Source organism: Python bivittatus, unplaced genomic scaffold (genome assembly GCF_059951505.1).
Source record: "Python bivittatus isolate LINGU-HERP-01145 unplaced genomic scaffold, Pbiv_v1 ctg000220_np1212, whole genome shotgun sequence".
In the NCBI taxonomy this organism is placed as follows: Eukaryota; Metazoa; Chordata; class Lepidosauria; order Squamata; family Pythonidae; genus Python; species Python bivittatus.
Window position 1 is genome coordinate 39,426,516 of NW_028277048.1, and position 21,519 is coordinate 39,448,034.

The 21,519-nt window shown below is 41.9% G+C and overlaps 1 protein-coding gene across 1 annotated transcript; it reads left to right on the forward strand.

The window, feature by feature from the left end:
- The first annotated feature begins 2,864 nt into the window (after nt 1-2,864).
- On the forward strand, nt 2,865-8,666 carry NPTX1 (neuronal pentraxin 1). The gene is made up of 5 exons (XM_007439081.3): nt 2,865-3,329; nt 3,682-3,889; nt 4,804-5,048; nt 6,038-6,217; nt 8,423-8,666. The coding sequence occupies exons 1-5, from the start codon at nt 2,880-2,882 to the stop codon at nt 8,642-8,644; spliced, it is 1,305 nt and encodes a 434-aa protein (XP_007439143.2). The 5' UTR covers nt 2,865-2,879; the 3' UTR covers nt 8,645-8,666.
- Nucleotides 8,667-21,519: the final 12,853 nt, after the last annotated feature.

The following is a 21,519-nucleotide window of genomic DNA, read 5'->3' on the forward strand; positions in this document are numbered from 1 at the left end:
TGCATAATTTATCCATCCACCCATCTTTCTGTCCATTCTTTCACAGGCATAGTTGAGATGGAGGATGAATGATGGAAATCAAACTTAGAGAGAGCTTAAAAGGGATTAAGATACATTTTTCGGATAAAGCTCTGGATGCAAGAAACGACTCTGAACCATCTTGTCACTCTCTGTGCTGCTCTCTCAAATCCACTGAAAAATTTCCAAGGGGGGAGCAGACTTGAGAAACAAAAAGACATACTTTTGCCAGTTGCCTATGAAAAAGTAGGGCTACACAAATCCAGGCAGCCAGTAGATGGCACCAAAGAAATATAGAAACTTTGCTGCCATTTAATGATCAGATGTTTGCAGCCCTGATCTGGTTGCTCTAGGAAAAGAGAAAGAGGGAGAGAGGAGAGAATATGTAGGACAGACTGGAGTTCCCCTAGAGAGCAACAGGTGTGTGATCTCCATTAAGATGGCCCAGAAAGCCCACCCTGCAAGGGTGGGAGGTAGGGAAGAAGGTATCTTTTTAGCTAACAAAGCCCTAGAAATCTAGCCGAGGTAGTGACCTACTTTCCATTGTCATAAACCTAGCAGGACTATTCTGGAGTAACAGGAGCAGGCTGGATGAGGAATCAACCCAAGAGATTAACGAGATATTTTGAGGATATTGTTGGTATTATTCGGTGCTTCCAGCCCTCCATTGTCACTGTATCAGGGGACGGTTTAAGGATGGCTGGGGAAATCTCTCTTCTGATCCGTACTTAGAAGCCTTCATAATCACTGTCCTCCGCACCACCATCGTGATTATCAGAATGAACGATGTTAAGCGTGGTGCTTCTCAGGAGCTAGATTCGGGACACCTCCCAGACTAAGATGCTGTGAGCCATGCCCTCATGCCTCCGCGTGCTCTGCCTCGGGGTGGTATTCAGGGAGGGCTGAGCTTCGCTGGCCAAGGAGGGCGCCCTTCTCCCAGCCCTGTAGTGGGATGCCACGCAAGGCCGACCAAGCGGCGGTTGCCGGCAGAAGAGAATGGCCGAGGCTGGGAGCCGGGAAGGAAAGCCTTGGAGGCGCCTCGGGGCCGTCCGCGCGGGAAGGTGCCAGGTGCTCTGCCAAGTCAAGAGTGGGGAACTGATGCCAGGAGGCAGAAGGAGAGGAAATGAGTTTCTTCCGCTGACAGCGCCGAAAGCCTTCCCGCGGGGCGAGCGGGGCGGGGGGTGTTGCGGGAAACTTCTTTTCCTAGCAGCAAATCTCCTGGATGGGAAAGGGCGGGGAAAGGGCGCAAAGGCCGGCGGCGGTGGGGCGAGGCGGGGGGTGGAGTATTCGGTCCTTCTTATCTTTCCAGTAGGAGATGCAGACATCACGCCCCGCTCCTCTCTCCCATTTCCGCTGCCGAGAAATTTGGCTCGCCAGCTGTCGGGGTTGAACGAGGCTCGGGAAAGAAGAGAGGGGACTCACCCCACCCCAAGGGCGAGGCCGAGGGCAGAAGGGACGTCGTGCTGCCAAGCTCACAAGCGCATCTTTCAACAACAAAACCAGGCCAATGCCATGCAGCATCCCGCTTTTATCACAGAGAAGAGCGACTGAAGACCGGCCCTGGGCAGGTTTCATTCGGGCCAACCTGCGCTCCTAGACTCTCATTCCGGCCCGGCCAATGTGGAGAGACAACATTCCCCATCCCCGAGAGCCACCACGAAACCTTCCTTGGATGTCCCCTGGAGAAAGGAATTGAGAGAGAGGACTAATACTATGGTTGGGCACGCTGGCCTCTCCCTCGAGAAGTGGGCAGGTAAAGAAGCGGAGAGAGATTTCGGGTTAGCAAGGTCTCGCTCCTCCTCTCTGCAAGTTCGCCCAGACCTCGGACTCTCGTCGCCTTGCTCTACAATGTTACCATTTTAGGTCGCTCACGCGCTCTTTGTCTCCCCCCCCCCCCAAGAATTGCCTCATTCAAACCTGGTGTCCTCTGGTCAAACGCAGTACAGTAGCAAGCCTGAGGCTAGCACCTCGGCCGAAGTGGCACCCAGGTAGAAGAGTTACGCTCCAGAGATCCCCGAAAGACATTCAAAAGTTTTCTGTTCGACTGGGATGCACGCTACAGACGAACGGCGCCTGGGTGCTCTTTAGGCGGTCCTACAGGGCTCCTGCAGCCCAAAAATATGTTTAAAACAAGCCTGTCCTGATTATAGCCCGCCTCCGTTTTACATACTAGCATCCGCTTCTTGAACACAAGCGCCCGTAGACAGCAATTGCAATTTCATACAGGAAAGTTACACGTATGCTCACAGGCGGCTACACTGCACACCTGCCTCATGCATTCACAACATAGCCCTCAAATTTCATACAGCCGCTACATTTTGCCCGAGGAACTCCAAGGTGGCCACTTTCTTAGAACTGTTGGAGAGAATTTCCGGGAGCCCACTACACATCCGCTTCTGCGCTTAAAAACCCCTCAAGGCACGCGGTCCGCAACAGCAAATTCACACTGTCCGAAAAGAGCCTGCTCTGCCGCACAGGCGCACGCCTCACGCATCCGACCAAGCGCCGGTTCTTTCCTGCGTGCGCAGGACGCGCCCCCCCTTCCCCCGCAGGTTGTCCCTGCGCGCCGTTCCATTCATAGCAAGAAGGAAAGCAGCAACTACGTGCAGTCACCAGACCTACTCAGTGTCCCTCTACTTTGACTTAGACCTCCTTAAACAGGAAGCTTGATGGTCACCGAGCAATTAAACAGGGATTCCACCCTATTATGACGTCAGTGGCGTTGTAGCCCCTCCCGCCCCTTATAAAAGGAGCCCGCGTACCGCAATCGGCTCAGCAGTTCGGTGGATAGTTCCATGGTGCTGAAAGTCGTTTTGCCATTCTTTCGGAGCTCCGCGTTGCTTCGGATCTTTGCTCCAGTCATGTTTGCCGCGGTCCAGTGCAGCTTCGTGTTGGCCTCCCTTTTCTTCTTAAAAGGATGCGCCCAGAATTTTGGACAGACTCGGTTTATCTGCACCTCGGTGCCGGTGGATATGGACATGTGTACCTCTTCTATGCAGAGCAGCGGTAGCACCGAAGATATGAAGACCACAGTGCTACAGCTCCGGGAAACGGTGCTCCAGCAGAAAGAGACCATTATGAATCAGAAAGAAACTATTAGAGAACTGACCACGAAACTGGGCAGGTGTGAGAGCCAAAGCACTCTAGAGGCAGTCCCTGGTGAATCTAAAACGGGTGGGGGCTCCAGCAGAAAGCAGACCGGCTCTTCCAAAAACACCATGGGGGATCTCTCCCGGACTCCAGCTGCTGAAACACTAAGCCAACTTGGGCAAACTTTGCAGTCTCTCAAAACAAGGCTAGAAAACTTGGAGGTACAACTTTCTCCTTTCTGTTATTTCTTAAATCTAGACAAGCAGACACCTCAGAGGTTGCTATGGGTTATTCGGTCTTTGCTGACTTCCATATTGTTTTAATGGTGCAGCTTTGCCCCACATCAGAGGCAAAACATTCACCATCCCATTCAAAATATTCTCCATCTCCAATTCTGTAACAGATTGACTTCTTTTTAATAAAGCACTGCTCTTTCACTTGGTAAGCTCTGAATGAGTTTAGCTGTGTCAGAGTAATGAGCCTCAGAATGAGCCTCTGGAAAATAATGCTGTGATGTTATTTGATTTTCCACAATCCACTTACTCTCTTTGCTTCTCCCCCAACCTTGCACAGCAATTCAGTAGGATGAATTCTTCGAGCCAGACCAATTCCCTGAAGGATATACTCCAGAACAACATTGATGATTTAGAAAAGCAAGTGCTATCTCGAATTAACAGCCTGGAAGAAGGAAAGTACAACTCCAAGAATGAATCTGAAGAAAGAGGGAAAATAGAAAGCACCTTAACTTCCCTTCACCAAAGGATCAGTGACTTAGAGAAAGGTAATTCAACCTAGATCAAAATAGTTAGGGTTTATTCTGAATAGTGACCCACTTGGAGGAGAGTGACTTCTGTATGTCCTTTCTAACATGCGTACACACACTTCACTGTGATTTACATTCCTCAGTGGCAGGAGTTACTATTCCTGGGTGAACTGTGAGTTTATGTGATTGGAAAGGGCAATAAATAGGTTCTATATAATCTTTCTAAGATAATATTGGCCAAGTAGAAAAAATACTATTCATTTATAAAGTGTCTTAGCACTTAGAACATAATCCATATTTCTTAATATAACTGATTTATATACATTTAGTTCTATCCTCTAAGTGACCTAGAACAAGCAATAGCATTTTTTCCTTCAAACTCCAGTAGAACCAGCTGCATCCATTTACATCTCTTGCTCCTACTGTGTATGTATGTGTGTGTGTGTGTGTACAGAGAGAAAGACATAGAAAAAGACATTAAGAGTAAAAGTGTCATGGGAAAGAAAGAAATGAGGAAAAGAGCCTGTTCTCCAAGTGCTGTCCATGTGACTAAGATTAGTGTGCTGAAATGTGCTGGAGGGATTTGAATACTGCCATCTTAAGGCTCATTATATAATGAATGAAAGAAAGAAAGAAAGAAAGAAAGAAAGAAAGAAAGAAAGAAAGAAAGAAAGAAAGAAAGAAAGAAAGAAAGTTCTAAGATAAACTGTTCAGGTCTTTGTGCTAGTCTTGATGTCAGAAAGTGATCAAGGCATTCCTACAGAGCTTCAGTCAGTATCTTTGGCATTACCTCAATAGAACTATCCATAATACTATGCTTGTCTACTCAGAAATAAGTCTCATTAAACTTACTTCCAGATAAATGAATATAGGATTACAGCCTTAGTAACTCTGCAAACTCAGAGCAAATACCCTTTCTTATCTTCCTCCAGGTCAGAAAGATAATAGGCCAACAGATAAATTCCAGCTGACTTTCCCTTTAAGAACCAATTACATGTACGCTAAAGTGAAGAAAAGCTTGCCAGAGATGTATGCATTTACAATTTGCATGTGGATAAAATCAAATGCCTCTCCAGGTGTAGGCACACCCTTCTCTTATGCAGTACCTGGACAAGCCAATGAGTTGGTACTTATTGAATGGGGCAATAATCCTATGGAGATCCTTATCAATGACAAGGTAAGTGTCATTATTCTTTCAATAAAGAAACAGACATATATTAATAAATGAAAAATTAAAACAGGCAAGTTGCTCATTAGGGAAGTAGCTAAGCAATGAAAACTCTGCACTTGTTTTCCAAATATCATTTGCCCATGGGGAATGTATTTGCAAATCTTTGGTGCTGAATGATACCATAAGTGTCAGTATTAAAATCTAGGAGTTCTATTTTTAAAGTAAAAAGACAAGATCAGGCTTTAAAAACGTTAAGTTTCAATGCATTTTCTACAGCAAGTTAAATAAATCACTCTAGTTGTTTTTTTTTTAATGGTTCTGAATCCAACACAGTTAAAGAAGGGCTATTGTGCACAACCTAATTTTTAAGAAATTTTTCAAAGAATGAGAGTCCCTAACTAATGAAGACTTTCATAGTTTCACAAATATGACCAGCTGATTTGTTTTATCCTTTCAATCCCAGTGTGCCTCCCCCTATTTATCAAGATATATTCCAACTCAAGCAGCACATTCTCCTGAGGCTTAAAAAAATGTATCAGCCATTCTGTTTTAAATACTGAAGAATTCAACTCTCATCTTCTCAGGTTTCCAAGACTGTAGAAATACTTAACAATATTTTCAGATCTGTTTCATCATTGTTAGGGTATTTAAACCTGCAAATCTAATTCTGTGTTCTTGAAGGTAAAATAAGCATTCTCATAAGCTGTACTTTCAATGCAATCCTTTTCATGGTTACTCAAGAGTGAACCTTATTAAATTCAGTAGGATTGATCCCAAATAAGTGTATTTTGCTTTAGATTGCAAACTTGTGTTATCCTTCAGATAATATAAATGGAGATCAAAATGTCCCATGGCTCCTATGGAGATTTGGCAAAGTTCCCATCTTATTAGTAAATGCAACAAACTAGGAAGGGCCAGCAGCCAGATCTCCAATATAATTCACATGATATTTGGGGGAATGCATACCTGCAGCACTTCTCACTTTCTTTTCCCAGGTAGCAAAGCTTCCTTTTGTCATTAATGATGGAAAGTGGCACCATATCTGCATTGCCTGGACAACCCGGGATGGTGTCTGGGAAGCTTATCAGGATGGCACCCAGCGAGGCAATGGGGAAAACCTGGCTCCATATCACCCGATCAAGCCCCAAGGGGTTCTAGTGTTGGGGCAGGAACAGGTAAGGAGGTGCCGTGGTGGCAGGAAATGACCACTTGTGCTCATCCTCTACAGCAGGGATAAGCAGAGGTCAGACTTGTGGGCTTTTGGAATTAAAACGCCGAGATCCACCAACTGGGGCCATGTGCAAAGCACACAGTTAAAGAACGTGGAGTCCAGGAAGTTGTTCCGGATGCTAGAACTGAATGCAGTTCACAATTCTTCTGATATACGTGTCATCCTGGTTATCCCTCCTACCCACCCTCCACACTTTTTCATTTCTGCAATATGCTTTGGTGGAGGGAGAGTTATAGTTACTGCTGTTTAAAAAAAAAATCCATGCCCATCTACTGCAGATCACCCAGTGATCTACAGTAAATAATGATCTGCTCATCCCTGCAGTAATTTGCAGTCATTTCATATAAAGAGTGGTGTAGAAGGTGCTGAGCATTAGAAATGGATAAAACTTTGGCTTCTGTTCTTCACTGGGTTCAGTAGTTCTGGATTCACCCTTCTGAATTGTTCCAAGCTGCTACATGCTCACCTTCAATTCCAGATGCCTGTGTTTGTGTATGTGTGTACTGAACTTAGTACAACTCAGCAGGTACTGGTGGTTTTTGTGGCTCTCCTGTTTTAGATCTGATCATCCTATGCAGAGGCTCCTGGTGCTAACGTGACATGATCATATCAAAATACCATATAGACAAAGCGTGCTTTATTCATACATTATAAGGTTATTTGCAGCAATGTTCCCATGGGTTTCAGGTTTTAATTGGTTAGATATGAATAGATTTTCCAGACTAGTACAAGAATTTCTAAGCTTTGCAAATTTGTCCCCCAATACTAAAGATGATAGAACTTGCTGGTCTTTGTTCAAAATAATAGCAGAAGGGAAATTAGGGTTGGTGGAGGGGTGGGAGGGTAGGGAAAATTCTTTAATGGAGAGAACGCTAGAATGAATAAGGAAGATTAATCTGTTTCTTTTTGTGACACATATTTAAACTCTATACATACATCTCTACACACAACTGCATATTATAAAAGACATTAGGACAGATCTTCCCACTGCACTAATAACAATTTCAAGATGCTTTTCTGCAATAGGACTTAGGCATTAAAACTGCTAATCAGTAATCTCTACCAACCTTTGCTAACATGCACTTTTGGGATATATTCAATTGCAATCTTCCAATTCTCAGCTAGCTGTGAGTTGCAGTTCCAACATATTTGGAAGGCATTAGGTAGGGAAAGAGGGATTTGCACAGAAATGCCAATGTGTCACATCTGTTTTATGACAGTACTGTGTTTGTTCAGGGAGTTTTGGTCACCAGATCATAGATACAGACTGACCTGAATATTTCCATGTAATTACTCATCCCAGGTAATTTCAGATTCTTCCCCTCCCGCTTCACAAAAGCAGGCAGCTGTTGTCCTCACCACTTACTATACAAATAACATGGATAAATTCTGCTTGCCATTGCCAGAACTCACCCATCTGAAGATACTCTGTAGTCAGAGACAGAAAGACATGGTAACCATTTCATGGAAAAATTCATGAAGACTTCCGTTATTGTTCCCTGCTCTCCTCACCACCATTGCCCATTATTTCTAAAACAACAAGTTTTCTTCAAACATGGACACATTTTATTTTATATGTTTAAAAGATTTCAGGATCAATTTTAAAATATTGATACACATTATTACGTTAGCAAAATGAAATTACAACGGAAAGAGCAAAAAATAAAGATAGCCGATTAGAGATAATGTGAAAGAACAACAATTCAATTCCTATTTAAAAATTGGGGCATTAAAAAAGGCAATTCTTGTAGCTGCCTATTAAACAACAATATAGGAGCTGGAGGGGTCTTCTTGGGAACAGTTTCTACCTTCATTTTTTAAGGCACACCAGCAATATTAGAACCTGTGACCAAAGTTTCTATTTTTGAAAATATCTTCTTTAGAAAATGCACTTCACTGACTAAATATTCATGTCTTCATTCAATTTCTTATTGAACTTCTTTAATGCAATGTATTCTAGCTGACCTTTCCTTGCTACTAGAAAAGCTTTCTGGCTCATTTGAAGTGTTTATTATACCAGGTTCTAAGATGGTCGGTGCTGTGTTCGTTCTTTGGAGAAGGAAAAAGCACCTTGTGTACATGATGCTGTACATATCTGCAGAAAATGACCTTTTAAAACCTTTGATCTTCATTTTTTTTTCCATTTAAGGATACACTTGGTGGTGGATTTGATGCCACCCAGGCATTTGTGGGAGAACTGGCTCACTTCAACATCTGGGACCGAAAACTCACCCCGGGGGAGGTCTACAACTTGGCTACTTGCAGCACCAAAGCCCTGCCTGGTAGTGTCATAGCCTGGTCTGAGACCAACATTGATATTTATGGTGGAGCCACCAAATGGACATTTGAAGCTTGCCGTCAGATCAACTAAATATGCCATTCTTTCCCTTTCCCTATCCCAGGCCCACTGAACCCCGGGTGAACAGACATTCTTCTCATCCAGGAATGATTTACAGACAACTTGCCTTCCTTTTTCTTTTTCTGTCATTTTCAAAAATCGTATTATTTGTCCTGAAGAATCAGTGTTTGGTGGGAGGGGGAGGAGTCTAGGAAATATACCCTGAGTTCTTCAGACCATTCTAAGACCACCTGGAACTTTGCAAACTGGCAAATAAGGGAGAAGGTTCCTTCCTAGCTTTTCCCCCGCTGCTTTATGGCATCACAAGATGAATGGTCTGATTTTTTTGGCTTGCCAACTTCGTTTGAAGCCTGAGTGCCTTTGGGCTGGTGCAACTCTTTCAGCACACTTCTCTTCATTTGCATATACTTTTTAAAGGTTATCTCTATATATTCCTACTCTACTCGATGTCTTTTAAGCAGCCATTCTCCTCTAGGCAGGTATTGATTTTTTTTTTTAATTGTATTAACAATTAGTCTCCAAGTAACAGGATGGCAAAAGCTTTTGAATGGTGCATAAGGAGGCTGGATAAGGAGATGAGGTGACAGAATGGTTTATTTTCTTAAACTGATCAGGTCCTCTACTCGTGGGGTTCACTACTGGCTATAGCCAGAATAGAACAGAGCCATCTTTGCCCCTTCAAATGTACAGGTAAGACTCAGGAGCATTGCCAAGCTGAGGATCTTGATGGCTTGTCCAGATCTGGGATAATTTGTAGGAGCAGCTGTTGCTTATCCATGTCAGTGCAGCTGTGAAACAGCCTGCTTTCCTACACTGCCTTTATTTTGCTGTAGAGCCTAAAGGATCTGCCACTGTTAGCCATCAAGCTTATGTAAAGTCTGGAGAGCCATCATCCCAGAGACATTAGTTGCTGTTTCTTCTAAAACTCTGTGGCCAGAAGATGGCAGTGAATTCCCAAATCCCTTCCTGGACTGACCTTCCCTTCTCAGTTTCCTAGCCAGCCCTTCCCCTCTTCCCCTCCAAAAGCAAGGCATCCTGGGCCTCTAATGGAAGACTTGGCTGAGAGATGGGATCGTTCTCTTATCCCTTCAAGACATTCCATACCCTTGCTTAACCTCCTTTATTCTAAGAGCCATAAACCTGAAGGGCTTGTTGGGGGGGAGGGAGGGGGGAAGGAACGGGAGTCAGATCCAAAGCATGTTGTTACCCTCTGACTTCCATGGCCATACTTTCAAACTGAGATTTTTGTCTTTTCAGTATAAATGGGGCATCGTTGCAGGGGGCAGGATTGCCTAGCACAATGAGCCTTGCCTGGACTTTTCCCTAAAGGGCCCCATGGGATGCTGGGTTGATTTTTTGAGAGGAGAAAGAGAATGGTTGGAAGGAAACATTTTAGCCAATACAGCTAAGAAACGGAGCAAAGGGCAAATCTTGGTTTTGCTCCATAGCCCCAGAAGATGGAGGAATGGCTGTGTGGCCTTTCATGAATCTGTTTGGAACGAACCTTGTGCTGTATTTTTGAAGCATGCAAGGAATACTGGCCTGAATGAAAGAGTAGATTCTTCACAAACCTCTGCGAAGGGAGACAAAGTGCATTTCTGTTGTAAAATCCACAGCATTATGGGAGTCTTGAAAAGGACTGAAGACTAGGAAGGTATCTTGATTGTCCTCTCACGTGGGGATTGTGCTTTGTTTAGACAAAAGAACCTATTCCCTCCCCACCTTTAGTGGAACAAGTTGTATTTCAGTTGATGTTCCTTGCTTTGGTTCCCATTTATGGTCCTCTTAGATTTTCCGCAGGCTTCTGGGGAGCCGAGGGGTACACTGCCATTTTGTGCATGTTTCAGTAGGGCCTCAATTGTGTTTCCCTGATCTAATGCTTGCCTCCTTGCATGGGCTACTGCAGAGCTGTGGGGGCATTTGCCAAGCAACAGTTCATGCTTTAAAAACAAGTCATTCAAGCGCATTAGTAGAGGTCAGGTGTGGCTGAAAAAAAAGGTGGTTACTCATGCAGTGTTCTTCCCCATGATAAAAGCTTGACACTTAAAAAAAAAACTCCTAAAAGAAGAGCAATGAACTTGTTAACATTCAAATCAGTGGGGACTGTTTCTTTCAGCATGCTCTTCCCCCAAATGTTTTGGGATGTTAGCGTTCTCCATTCAGCACTGGAGTGATTCCGAACAGGTACTCTTTATGCCCCTCTGCTGTTCAATGAACACTGTGCTTTTGGATCAGACTAACTGATATACGCCGAAGTGCATGTCCTCGGGGTTGTCCCTTTAGCATCACTTTGGGGTGGCCTCTTCCATGCCAGGCTTCCTGGGAAAGAGACTTTCAGCATCAGCGTTGCGTTCCTGGACATGGAATAAATCTCAGAGCCACCCTACCCCAAACCAAGGCTACTGCTGAATGCGATTGATGGATGTTCCCTCTTGCACTGAATAATTCATGCCTCTCTCAGGTGATGTCCTTTTCTACTAGCAAAATGAGCACTAAACAAGCAGCACATGTGTTTGCCTCAATATTGTCTGACAGTTTCACCACATTCCTAGGGAGGGGTTTCGCTGGCAACTACCATGACTGGCATGTATGGACAACTGTATGGGGTTTCCTCTATTTAGGCAGTCAGTGACTCTTCCTCCTTCTTCCATTTGATTCTAAACATGCATAATTAAAAGTAAATTCTATCTGCATCCATGGAGACTACTTACAAAGAAGGTTTAAAGTCACAGGTTAAGGGTGAGATTAGTTGAACTATCATTCACCTTCCCTTGAAAGTTTATCTATTGTTCAGTCTGTCCAGGCTTTCTGTTTTACACACTCACACACACTCACACACACTCACACTCATGATCTCTTGTTGTATAAAAAAAGTTTACTTACCAAGAAAAGGGTATTTTTATTAGAAAATATATTGAATATAAACGGGTATTCCCTGAAAAATACTTTTAAACTACAGAGGAAGGATAAACAGAACAAGAAAGTTTATTTTGAAATACATAATGTTTTATATGGTTTCTGTAAAAAAGAAAGACTTCTGGTTTGTACAACTCTACTGCAGCCATCAGCCTATTCGGTCATCTTTCCCTTCTCAGCTTGGTCAAGGAGTTTCCCCTTGGCTGAGGAGGGAGAGAAAGGGAGAGGGGTGCAAGACGCCTGAAACCCTTTGGAGTAACTCTAAAGCTGTGGCAAATGCATATGCAATTGGATAGGCACAGAGAAGCAACTCAAGGTTAGGGATGCACTTCTGAAGGCTGCGGCTTGTCATAGAGTGAAGAGGGTCATGTGACCCCTCACCTGAAAAAGCTATGCAAGAGTGCTAAGGGGAAAGAAAGCCCACCTAAACAGACTCACCAAAAGAACCCCTCTAAATATCTTTCTTTTAAATAGCACCACACAGCAGCATTTCTTAAACAGTGCTCTTTCAAGCTGACCCACCAAATTGTACCTTGTAAGATCAATCTGCTTAAGAACCTTATTAGAAACCTTTTTAAGTATAATCTGGTGAAGGGGGAAAATCATGAAATGGTCAATAAATTCAGTCCAAATTGCATGCAACTTGCCCTAAAAAGTAAAAGGGGAAAGAGGATAATGTTACAATTGTATATACTGTACAGTGTGAAAGAGAGTATGTTTCTTGAGTTATCATTCTGTTAACCAAAGCTGTATATTTTCCTATTTCTTGCTATTAGTCTTTATTGGATTTTGAAAGAGTTATTGTTATATCTGACATCCAGAGAACACATCAGCAGTTCTTAAAATGCACTGTTTCTACTAGTTCTTCATGCTTTTTCCCTCCATTTTACTGCTGAAACTACATGAATTGTCGAGTTTATTTTTACACAATAAAAAATGATGAAAGACATGAGGTTGCATTCATTTTCCTCCCCAAATAGTTTCTTTCCCCAGAAGAACCTCCGCACCTGGGTACTGTCTCCTAGTCACTGCTAGCTTTCCAGATGAGTTGCTTCTGGGAAGAGGTCTATCGCATGTTGCTGAGATTCACACTCGCATCATCCACAGAGCTGCAGCACATCTGCAAAACCAGCCCTGAAAAAAAAAGGGGATGGATGCCAAAGAGACCAAGTGACCCCCAGCCACATGCCAACTGGCTGTGACCTGCTCAGAACATTCTCTTCCATCTCTTCTGTCTAAGCAATTCTGATTGCCCAGCATTTGGCTGCGTCTTGCTCTCGTACCAATTTGGCACAGACTTCTTTGGTCCCAATTTTATTATTTGCCTTGATCTAATTACCTCCCGCAGTCACCCATTGTGTATTTTTTCTACCCCATGCTATAGTAGGTTGGGGATCAGGGTTGCACATATTTTTCATTTCTATGTCTTAGTGATCTTAGAGGACTTGTAGCATGGATTTCTTATGCACATTGACTGGATCAGGTTCTCAATCTTGTGATCTCCTGGTAGAACAGCAGTTCTATCATATAGTGAGCTCTAGTTAGTGGTGCTAATGAGACAGGATTATAGGCTGCAAGTCCAAGACCACACAGCAGAATGAGCAAAACAGCCTCTAAACTTCTGAAGTAATGCACTTTACTAGTACAAAAGCAGGATTTAGTAAGACCCTTAATTTAGAGCCTAAAATTTCTCTATTCCATGTCTGAGACCTAGCAGTTAGAGCACAAAGGAGATGTATTATTTCACTGAAGAGAATCAAGTTATCACTTACCTTCTTCACCGAGAAGTAACAAAAATTAGGAAATAAAAGTGGGAAACAGTGAAGAAGTGGACCTTAGGATGCAGTTTAGGATGATAAAGGCTACATTGCTCAAATGAGCCTCCAGAGATTCCACATCATTGTCCACTTTAACAGATCCAGATAATAACATCTTCCAAAAGTCAACTCCCATCTCCCATTTTCATTGCTTTCTATCTTCTGGTTGTCAGGGAAACAACATCTTGGAGCTGGCTCTTCACCGTTAAGTGCAAATAATTCCATCAAAACACCTCTTCTCTCTAGGAGAGTTTTGATATTGGAGTTTGCCCTATTTCTTTTTAAAGAGTTGTTTGCAAAATAAATAAATAAATAAATAAAAATAAATAAGGGGAATGGAAAGAGAGCCAGCCTCCTATTTATAGACATTCAATCTTGTTTCAGGAGTTCCAGAGAACCGGCACAGATTTATTCCCATAAATGTTTGGGACACCTGTGAGCAGAATTTCAAGGTCAGAAGTACAGTGTTGCATTCTAAAGATCAGGCAGAAGAGATGATTTAAGGAAACAACAAGGGCCTCACCGTCATCCCCTCGGTGAGAGGAGCAACAATGACGGAAATAATCCTTGCTGCAACTCTACTGTTGTGCTATTTGGTTATAGAGACCATATAATTTTGCAGAAGATGATTCAAGTTAAAATGCAAGGGAAAAACTGAATTGTTCCAAGGAATCATGGATTCCTAGGATCACTCCACAAGAGTCTTTCTGACAAATGGAAAACAAACAAACCACCAACAAATCACTATTTTTTAAAAAGAGATCCACAGGGAATTCAGGAAATTAAAGGATAGTTAGCATAATACCTTTTCTGGGTAATTGGACAGAAAGCATTGTTAATGATTAAATTGACAGGCAGATAAAATAACAGATAATGCTGAGGAAGGAGCATGGTTTCTGCAAACGTTCGATCTCTCCAACCTTTCAGAGGTTTTAAAGATAGTCAAGAAGTTTTTCACAAAAAGATCATATTGTAGAGTTAGTTAGGGATGAGTGGTAAAATGGCCAAGTTTGCTTATAACACAGGATTATTTAGGATAGCTAAAATAACAAGATAGGGAAATGGCTTCTGAAATACTTTCCAGCCCCTTTCCCAGCTGTCACTATAGGAGACATCTGTATTTTCTTTGTTATAATGAAGTAATGTGTTGAGTCTGTGTGTGCATGTGTGTTTCTGCTTTCTTCCCATATTGCATCTCTGTGTGTGGTGTGTGGGTGTGCGCACCCTGGGAAGCACAGCGCAGGCTGCATACGTTTGGATATGTGAACTGGGAGAAAGAAGGGGGTTTAGAATGGATGAGTCAGCCGCATTCTGAGCCTCTGCCCAATTGCCACTCGGAGAGGGATGCACGGAGGACTTTTTTCTCTAAAGCCATGAGCCAGATTTAGCCCACTTTCAACTCCATCTTTCTTTTGTTGACTTCTCCCATCATGCCAAATTCGGTTCTGCTCTTCTGTACTGTTTGGGGAGAGTTATTCTGCAGATGGGCAGACAGACAGAATGCCACATCCCTTTACATACTTACTTTCCAACATTCTCCTGGGGGGGAGAGAATAACAAGGACAGCAGTGAGCTCCAGAAGGATTTTTCCAAGCTGCTTCTAGCAGGCAAGTATAGAAAAATTCATACTGCACCTAAGTACAAATAGGGATCTGAAGCAGCAGTGACCTGTCACCACAGAGGTCTTGGAGTGATGGTGTAATGGAGGGCTCTGTGTGCAGCTGCTGGAACTGAAAATAAAACAGCCAATATTGTGTTATCTTTATATAAATTGATGATGCAATCCCATTAGTGAGTATTTTTTTTTATCACACCTCAAAATGGATATCATAGAGCTGGAATTATACAGAAAAGATTCAGCAGAGCAATCAAAGGCTTGGAGCAGCTCCACTCTGAGAAAAAATTAACACATCGAGGTTAATCTAGCTTAGTTAAAAAAACAAGAAATGGGAAATATGATCAAGTTTCTGAAATTATGGGGATGAATTAAGGAAATAGATAAGGCGAAATCTCTCCCCCCCCCCCGCCCCATAATATTAGAATCTAGGATAATCCATTTAAATTGAGTAGTGAAAGACTCAGAATTAGACAAGGGAATTATGTCTTCTATCAGCACATAGTTAATTTGTAGAATTGACTTCCTGAAAGTATAGTGATGGCCATAAACTTGGGAGGTTTTTAAAAAGATTAGAGAGATTCATGCAGCATGGTTATTAATCATAATGGCTATGTGTTACTTCAAATGTGAAAGCAATAAAACACTCAGTGCTACTTTGTAGGAAACACAACTGAAGCGTGCTATTGTACTTATGTCCTGCATAGGGGGAACTTATGATTCCTGGTGCTACCCTGTGGCTATATTTTAGTGTATGATAGTGGACCTTCCACTAGCAAATCTAAGGAACTCATACCTGAAGCTCTGTCTACTGGTAATTCCATTATTCTAAATGCTGTTTCATGTCAGAGGTTCATCAACAGGTAGATTGAGCTGGTGCTTAACACCAGACTTGCATTTAATTGGGAACAAACCAAAACCAGGTCAGGACTTTTGAAATTCTGAACATAATTCTTTTAGGATTCATACATACAGTATATTCTTTTTCCAAAAGCAACACATATTAAAGGCTTGGCATTTTTTTAGCTCCAGCTGGAGCTTGCAATTCCATCATGCTTTGTGGTTGTTGACGCTATCCTTGTGGTGTTCAATGATTCCAATTATCTTTTTTCTTTTTCTTTTTGCTATTTTGCATTGTATTCAGGAAGAAAGGGATAACATTTGAACTCCTTGTCATAGCAATCCTATTCATACGGAGGATGATTAGCAAGTGACCATTAGTAAGTGCCCTGTCATTTCTGGATATTTAAAAATATGATTCAAGATAACATCATTATTATTACCATGAAATGTGCACGTCTCTTTTCTTAATCACTAATAGGATATTCAGGGAATGAGTACTGATTGAACTGGAGCCAAAGCAGGGGAAAATAAGAAACAGATATATTGAACAGATATTTTCTCAAGGAAACATTGAACTTTACATGCAGCAGTACACAAAATATTTTTCTTCAAAAAAGGGGAGGTGAAATAAAGATGTACATAAACGTATTCAAGCAGAAATATTCTAGAAGTAGACTGAGAATACTTAATAGCAATGGAATGATGTGTGGCAATTGATAAAGAAAATTGGAAAACTAGAGTGGCCATGTAGGTGCAACAGAGTATCTGGCAGGAGAAAGTAGTTGCATTACTTCTGATTCAGCTGGACTTGCTGCCTGAAAAGGATACTTACGGTAGTAGTATTAATTCTGATCTCTCTGCATGAGTGTTATATTTTTATCCTACTTGATGGCCAACCATGGCTTCAGTATTGTTATATTATTATTTAAGGTAGTTTTTTCTTATGGACAGCTTCTTTAGTGCAGAAAACATCTTCCATCTTTGCAACAAAAATGTTAATGTTTATGAACTGGAACGTTTGAGTTCACCTGAATTCTCACAGAGACTCATGTTCCCTGCCCCCATGCTGATTTGCTCTTTTTATACAACATCCTCTAGTTTCCAGCAGAACTGGCCAAAACATTTTTTTTTTAAGTTGTTTGGGTTGCAACCCAGGGTTCTATCTCCTGGGAAATAAAGCCATCTCGCCAGTGAAGAATAAAAGGGTAATAATCATCTCTTAATTTTAGACAACATTGACTGTGCTTTCAAGTGCTTCCTTAGGAGGTCTTTAACCCATGTGATAGAGGATGGTGCTGTGGGTTACAAAGAGATAAAATCAGAGGTGTGTATGTGCGGGTATGTGTAGAGTCTCTGGGGTAACAACAAAGATAACACAAAGAGGAAGTTTGAAGTTCAAGACATAATCTGGTATTATGGGATAGAGAATAAGGAAAAGCAGTTGACAAAGTAATTCGGTCCATAAATTGTACTTGGCCATGATTCATTTTAATCATATTACATAGGCCTTGATGGCTGGATTTGTCCGATTTGCTAATACAAAACAAGCCAACCACGTGACAACCTGGTGTAATGATTGAGTCCAGTTACTACATGGAATCCACAGCATCTCTTAATGGCTACAACTGCCCTACAGCCAGCAAAGCACAGCTGACTGAAAGGAAAGTCTGCATGGAACTCACGTGTCCTTTGCAGTCATCATCTCATTCTGCCTCCAAGTATAGTTGTGAAAGGAAGAAAAAAAATACGGTATTATTCTTTAACCATGATGACAAGACGTTAATGGTCATATATCCTGCTTAAACTGTCTTATTACTTTAGCATAAATTGACACAAATGGGTCAGGACAACAGGGGAAAAGAAAACAACTATAACTGCAGGCTTCTGCATTCAAGACAATTCTTCAAGATGGAGCTAAGCAGCAACAACAACAGGACAACAAAAACACAAGGCAACCATCACTAGGGAAAGAGGGGGAAAAAACTCTGATTTGGGATTATTTTATTTACTTTATTTATTTATTTATTTGAAGTATTTTCATCCCAGCCTTCATCCTGGGAGACTAAGGCAGGATGCAAGAGACATTAAGAAAGAATGATACCAAATATACCAAAATTTACCAGTAAAATTATAAAGCTGTATAATTAAAAACAATCCCAAAAATTTAAAAGCAACAGTGTACGTTAAACAGACTGGCATAGTACTTTTGAAACAATTGGTCCCATCAGTAAATTTAGCCTGGTACCAAAAAGATAGCAGAGATTTATTTCATGATCATTACGTGGTAGTCAGGATGGATGGATGGATGGATGGACGGATGGAACAACTCCTCTTGTTAAGCATCTAATTATATGGAAAACAATGATGGTCTTGCTGATCCATTAAAACAAATCTATTTTTCATAATACAGCAATTTTGGATTGTTCTTAATGAAAGCATTTCTCTACTATGGGTATTCATTTTTTCCCTGCTAATAATTATTGAAGCTTCTCATTGACCCACCTTCTCGTTAGTTTTCTTGCAAACCTATAGATTCTTCCATTAGAAGAATCCATAAGTCTGGCAAGGAACTCTTGCAGTAATCAGTAGGAAAAAGCCACATGACGACCGCATCAGATGTTATGGTATAACCACGGACATTTCTTTTAGAATGCTACTTTCATGCAAGAATAAATTTATATAAACTGGATCTTTCGGGCAGGGAAGACAAGGCTGCAATTTAAATATATATGAGATCTGGAGATTGTTTATAACTCTATATGAATTATTCCTGTTTGAATAATTAGATTAGGAATATAACTAATGTGCTAGTCTAGGGCTAAATGCCTTCTCAAAGCCTTTCTTCCGTATCTGCTAAGATTCTCAGCCTTGTCCAGCCATCTTCAGTCTGGTGTCCTCCAGCCATGTTCCATCTCTAACATTCAGAACTCCTAATCAACCTTACTGGCTAGGAATTCTGGAGAATTCCCCTGGGAGAATACTATAGTTCCCTATTCCCCTCCTTTTATGATGTTTCTTTCCCTCCACTTCTGTCTGAGATGAGCTTTCTCACGTCCTCTTTTCACAATTACTGGTGCCAGCTGCCTCTAACTCCGTCACTTTTCTTTCCGTACAGACCTGTTTTCCTCATAAACCAAATAAGCATATGCACGTGTGTGTGCATGCGAGCATACATGCAGATGCTTTGAGCTCATTTCATTCAAATGAACAGAGTCATAATAATCCATTTTCCTCTCATCAACAGTGCAAAGATGACCATTTCTCACCACTGCAAAGACACAGCAGTGAAGCTATTCGATTGTCATGGTAAGGTTTGGAACTGAAAAACATTCAAAAATGCCTCCTTTACTGTGCATTAAAAAGAGGCATCCAGGAGGAGTGGGGATCAAAGCAGAAAAGACAGCAGCCATGACTGTGTGTTCAAACCACATCCCTTTTTTACATGCATTATGCAGTCCTGACCAGACTTCATCAAACTGAATTATAACCCTATGCCAGTAATGGGCAATCTGTGAACCTAGGGCTCCATGTGGCTCTCTGACTAATTTCTTAAAGCCTCAACCCAACTAAACATGCTTAAATTTTAAATTATTCTGTAAACAGTTAGTTCGGATTTCTGGGGAGAATAATCTGATCCATGCTGGTAGTGCAGAAGGAAAGAGACCAAGAAGCAGGTATCAGACAGACAAAGGGATGTCAGAAAGAGAGAAAGAGGGGCTCCCCACAGTTTGAGATTTGGCTCTGCTTGTTGAACCATGTACCATTGCTCAAGCCCCCAACCCTACCAATTGCTTCCAAGGGATATGGGCCTCCCGTGCTTGGTGCTATTTCTGCTCAGGCCATGCAAAGGTTACCTCTTGTTTCCTAGTCCTCATCAGCTGCCGGTATGGATTTTCTGACAGCCTACACCAAAGTCTTGCAGATCATCCCATCTCATTCCCACATCACAACTGATAATTGGTATTTTATGAAGCCAGATGGAAGGCGCTCTCTGCATGAACCCGTCCCCCACCCTGTCCCAACATGACAGCAGGATGGTGCCAGCAAGGACTCCTTCCAAAAGCAACTTCTTTTCTGACTTGTTACTCAAAAGTCATACAACCCCAGGCTCCCTTCAAATTATTTATTGTGTTTTGGCAGGCTATCAAGGCTTACAAAATTAGTCTCAAAGCCAAAATATGTGGTGCCACAGAACTTGCCAGCTGACTGATGAAACATAGTTATTGCACTGTTATATCCCATTTAATTTTTTGCTCCAGACTCTTGGCTTTTGATGAAAGAAGTTTTTTCTCTCACACACACACACTCTCCCCAGCATTCATTTACACTTATTTCCCCAGTGCATTATTGCAGCTCTCCGAGCATCCACAAACATGTTCAAGTCTTCGATGTGACACTTTGTTTCTGTTAGAAATGAACTGTAGAATCAGGAATGGAAGAGATCATCAGAGGCATGAACCTACTTTAACCTCTCTTCGTCTATGCATCCTCAGCTCCAAAGGCACTCATATCACTAGAAATAGCTTCATACAGCCACCCCATAAAACAACTCAATAAATGTCTACCCTGTTCCACCACACCCTGAAGCAACTCTTTCTAGCGTCCCACAATTCTTAGAATAAGCCTCATCTTCCCAATGGCTAGCCAAAATGTTTCCAGAAGCACCTGGGTTCCATGATCACTTGCCCTGGCTACTTTAGAACAGAGCCTTCACAAAATTCACCTTTTGTGGGAAGCCTTGCTTATTCTCCCAAGTCTTTATGCCCAACTGCAATAATGTCTGAGGTTGATCACCCAATTTTGCCTGAAATTAAAATGCAAAATTATATGGGAGATTTTTGCTCAGGAAGCATATACAATGAGGGAGTTTGAGGGAAGCAAAATCTTTGGGGGTGGTTCACACGCAGTTGGGAGGGGGATGCAAAATATTAATACAATCAGGCTGTTGTGTGGGTGTTGTTAGCAACATCCTGGTGGGGGAATGTCTGTAGCTGCCAAAGAAAATTCTTCATATACAGAAGACAAATTTGATCAGAGATGGGACTAGAAGTCATACTGAAAATTACCTCAAACAAAATTTCAAAATGACTTTGAAGATTCTTGCTCAGGATAAACAAACAAGGGATTTCTGAGAAAACAAAGAATACATTCTGTAAGACTATACTTGCTTCTTAGTAGTGGGGGGAGGGTGATTTGACATTCCCAAATATTTCTAACTATATTTGTACACATCTCCTGGGATTGTTTGTTTTTCCATCTCTCTCGTTTATATACCTTGATATATAATGAAATAGTTAAGTTCCCCTAGTAAAGGGAAAATTTACCCAAGATACAAGTACAGGCAAGTTATGTTGAGATTACAGTATGGACCAGAGTAACTAAGGAACCCAAAATACTTTAAAAAAAAAACCAGAACAGTAAATGACTTGTTTATGTCTCTTTCTTAGATGGCAGTTTACATGTTTTCTTAGGTGGCAACTCCATGGCACAGGCAGTCCACCATCATCAGTAGCCCATTGCTGCACACCTGAGCAGACATCTTTCCTTGTTAGCTGCAAAAGGGGGGCAAAAGTTATTGTAACTGGACTACAAAGTCTGACATTTTGTCCCCCAGAGCCCAGGAAAGGCTGGGTTGTGAGGCTCAGAGAAGGGGGCAAACAAGTTAGAAGAACTAGCAAAGAAAAAAATTCAGCATC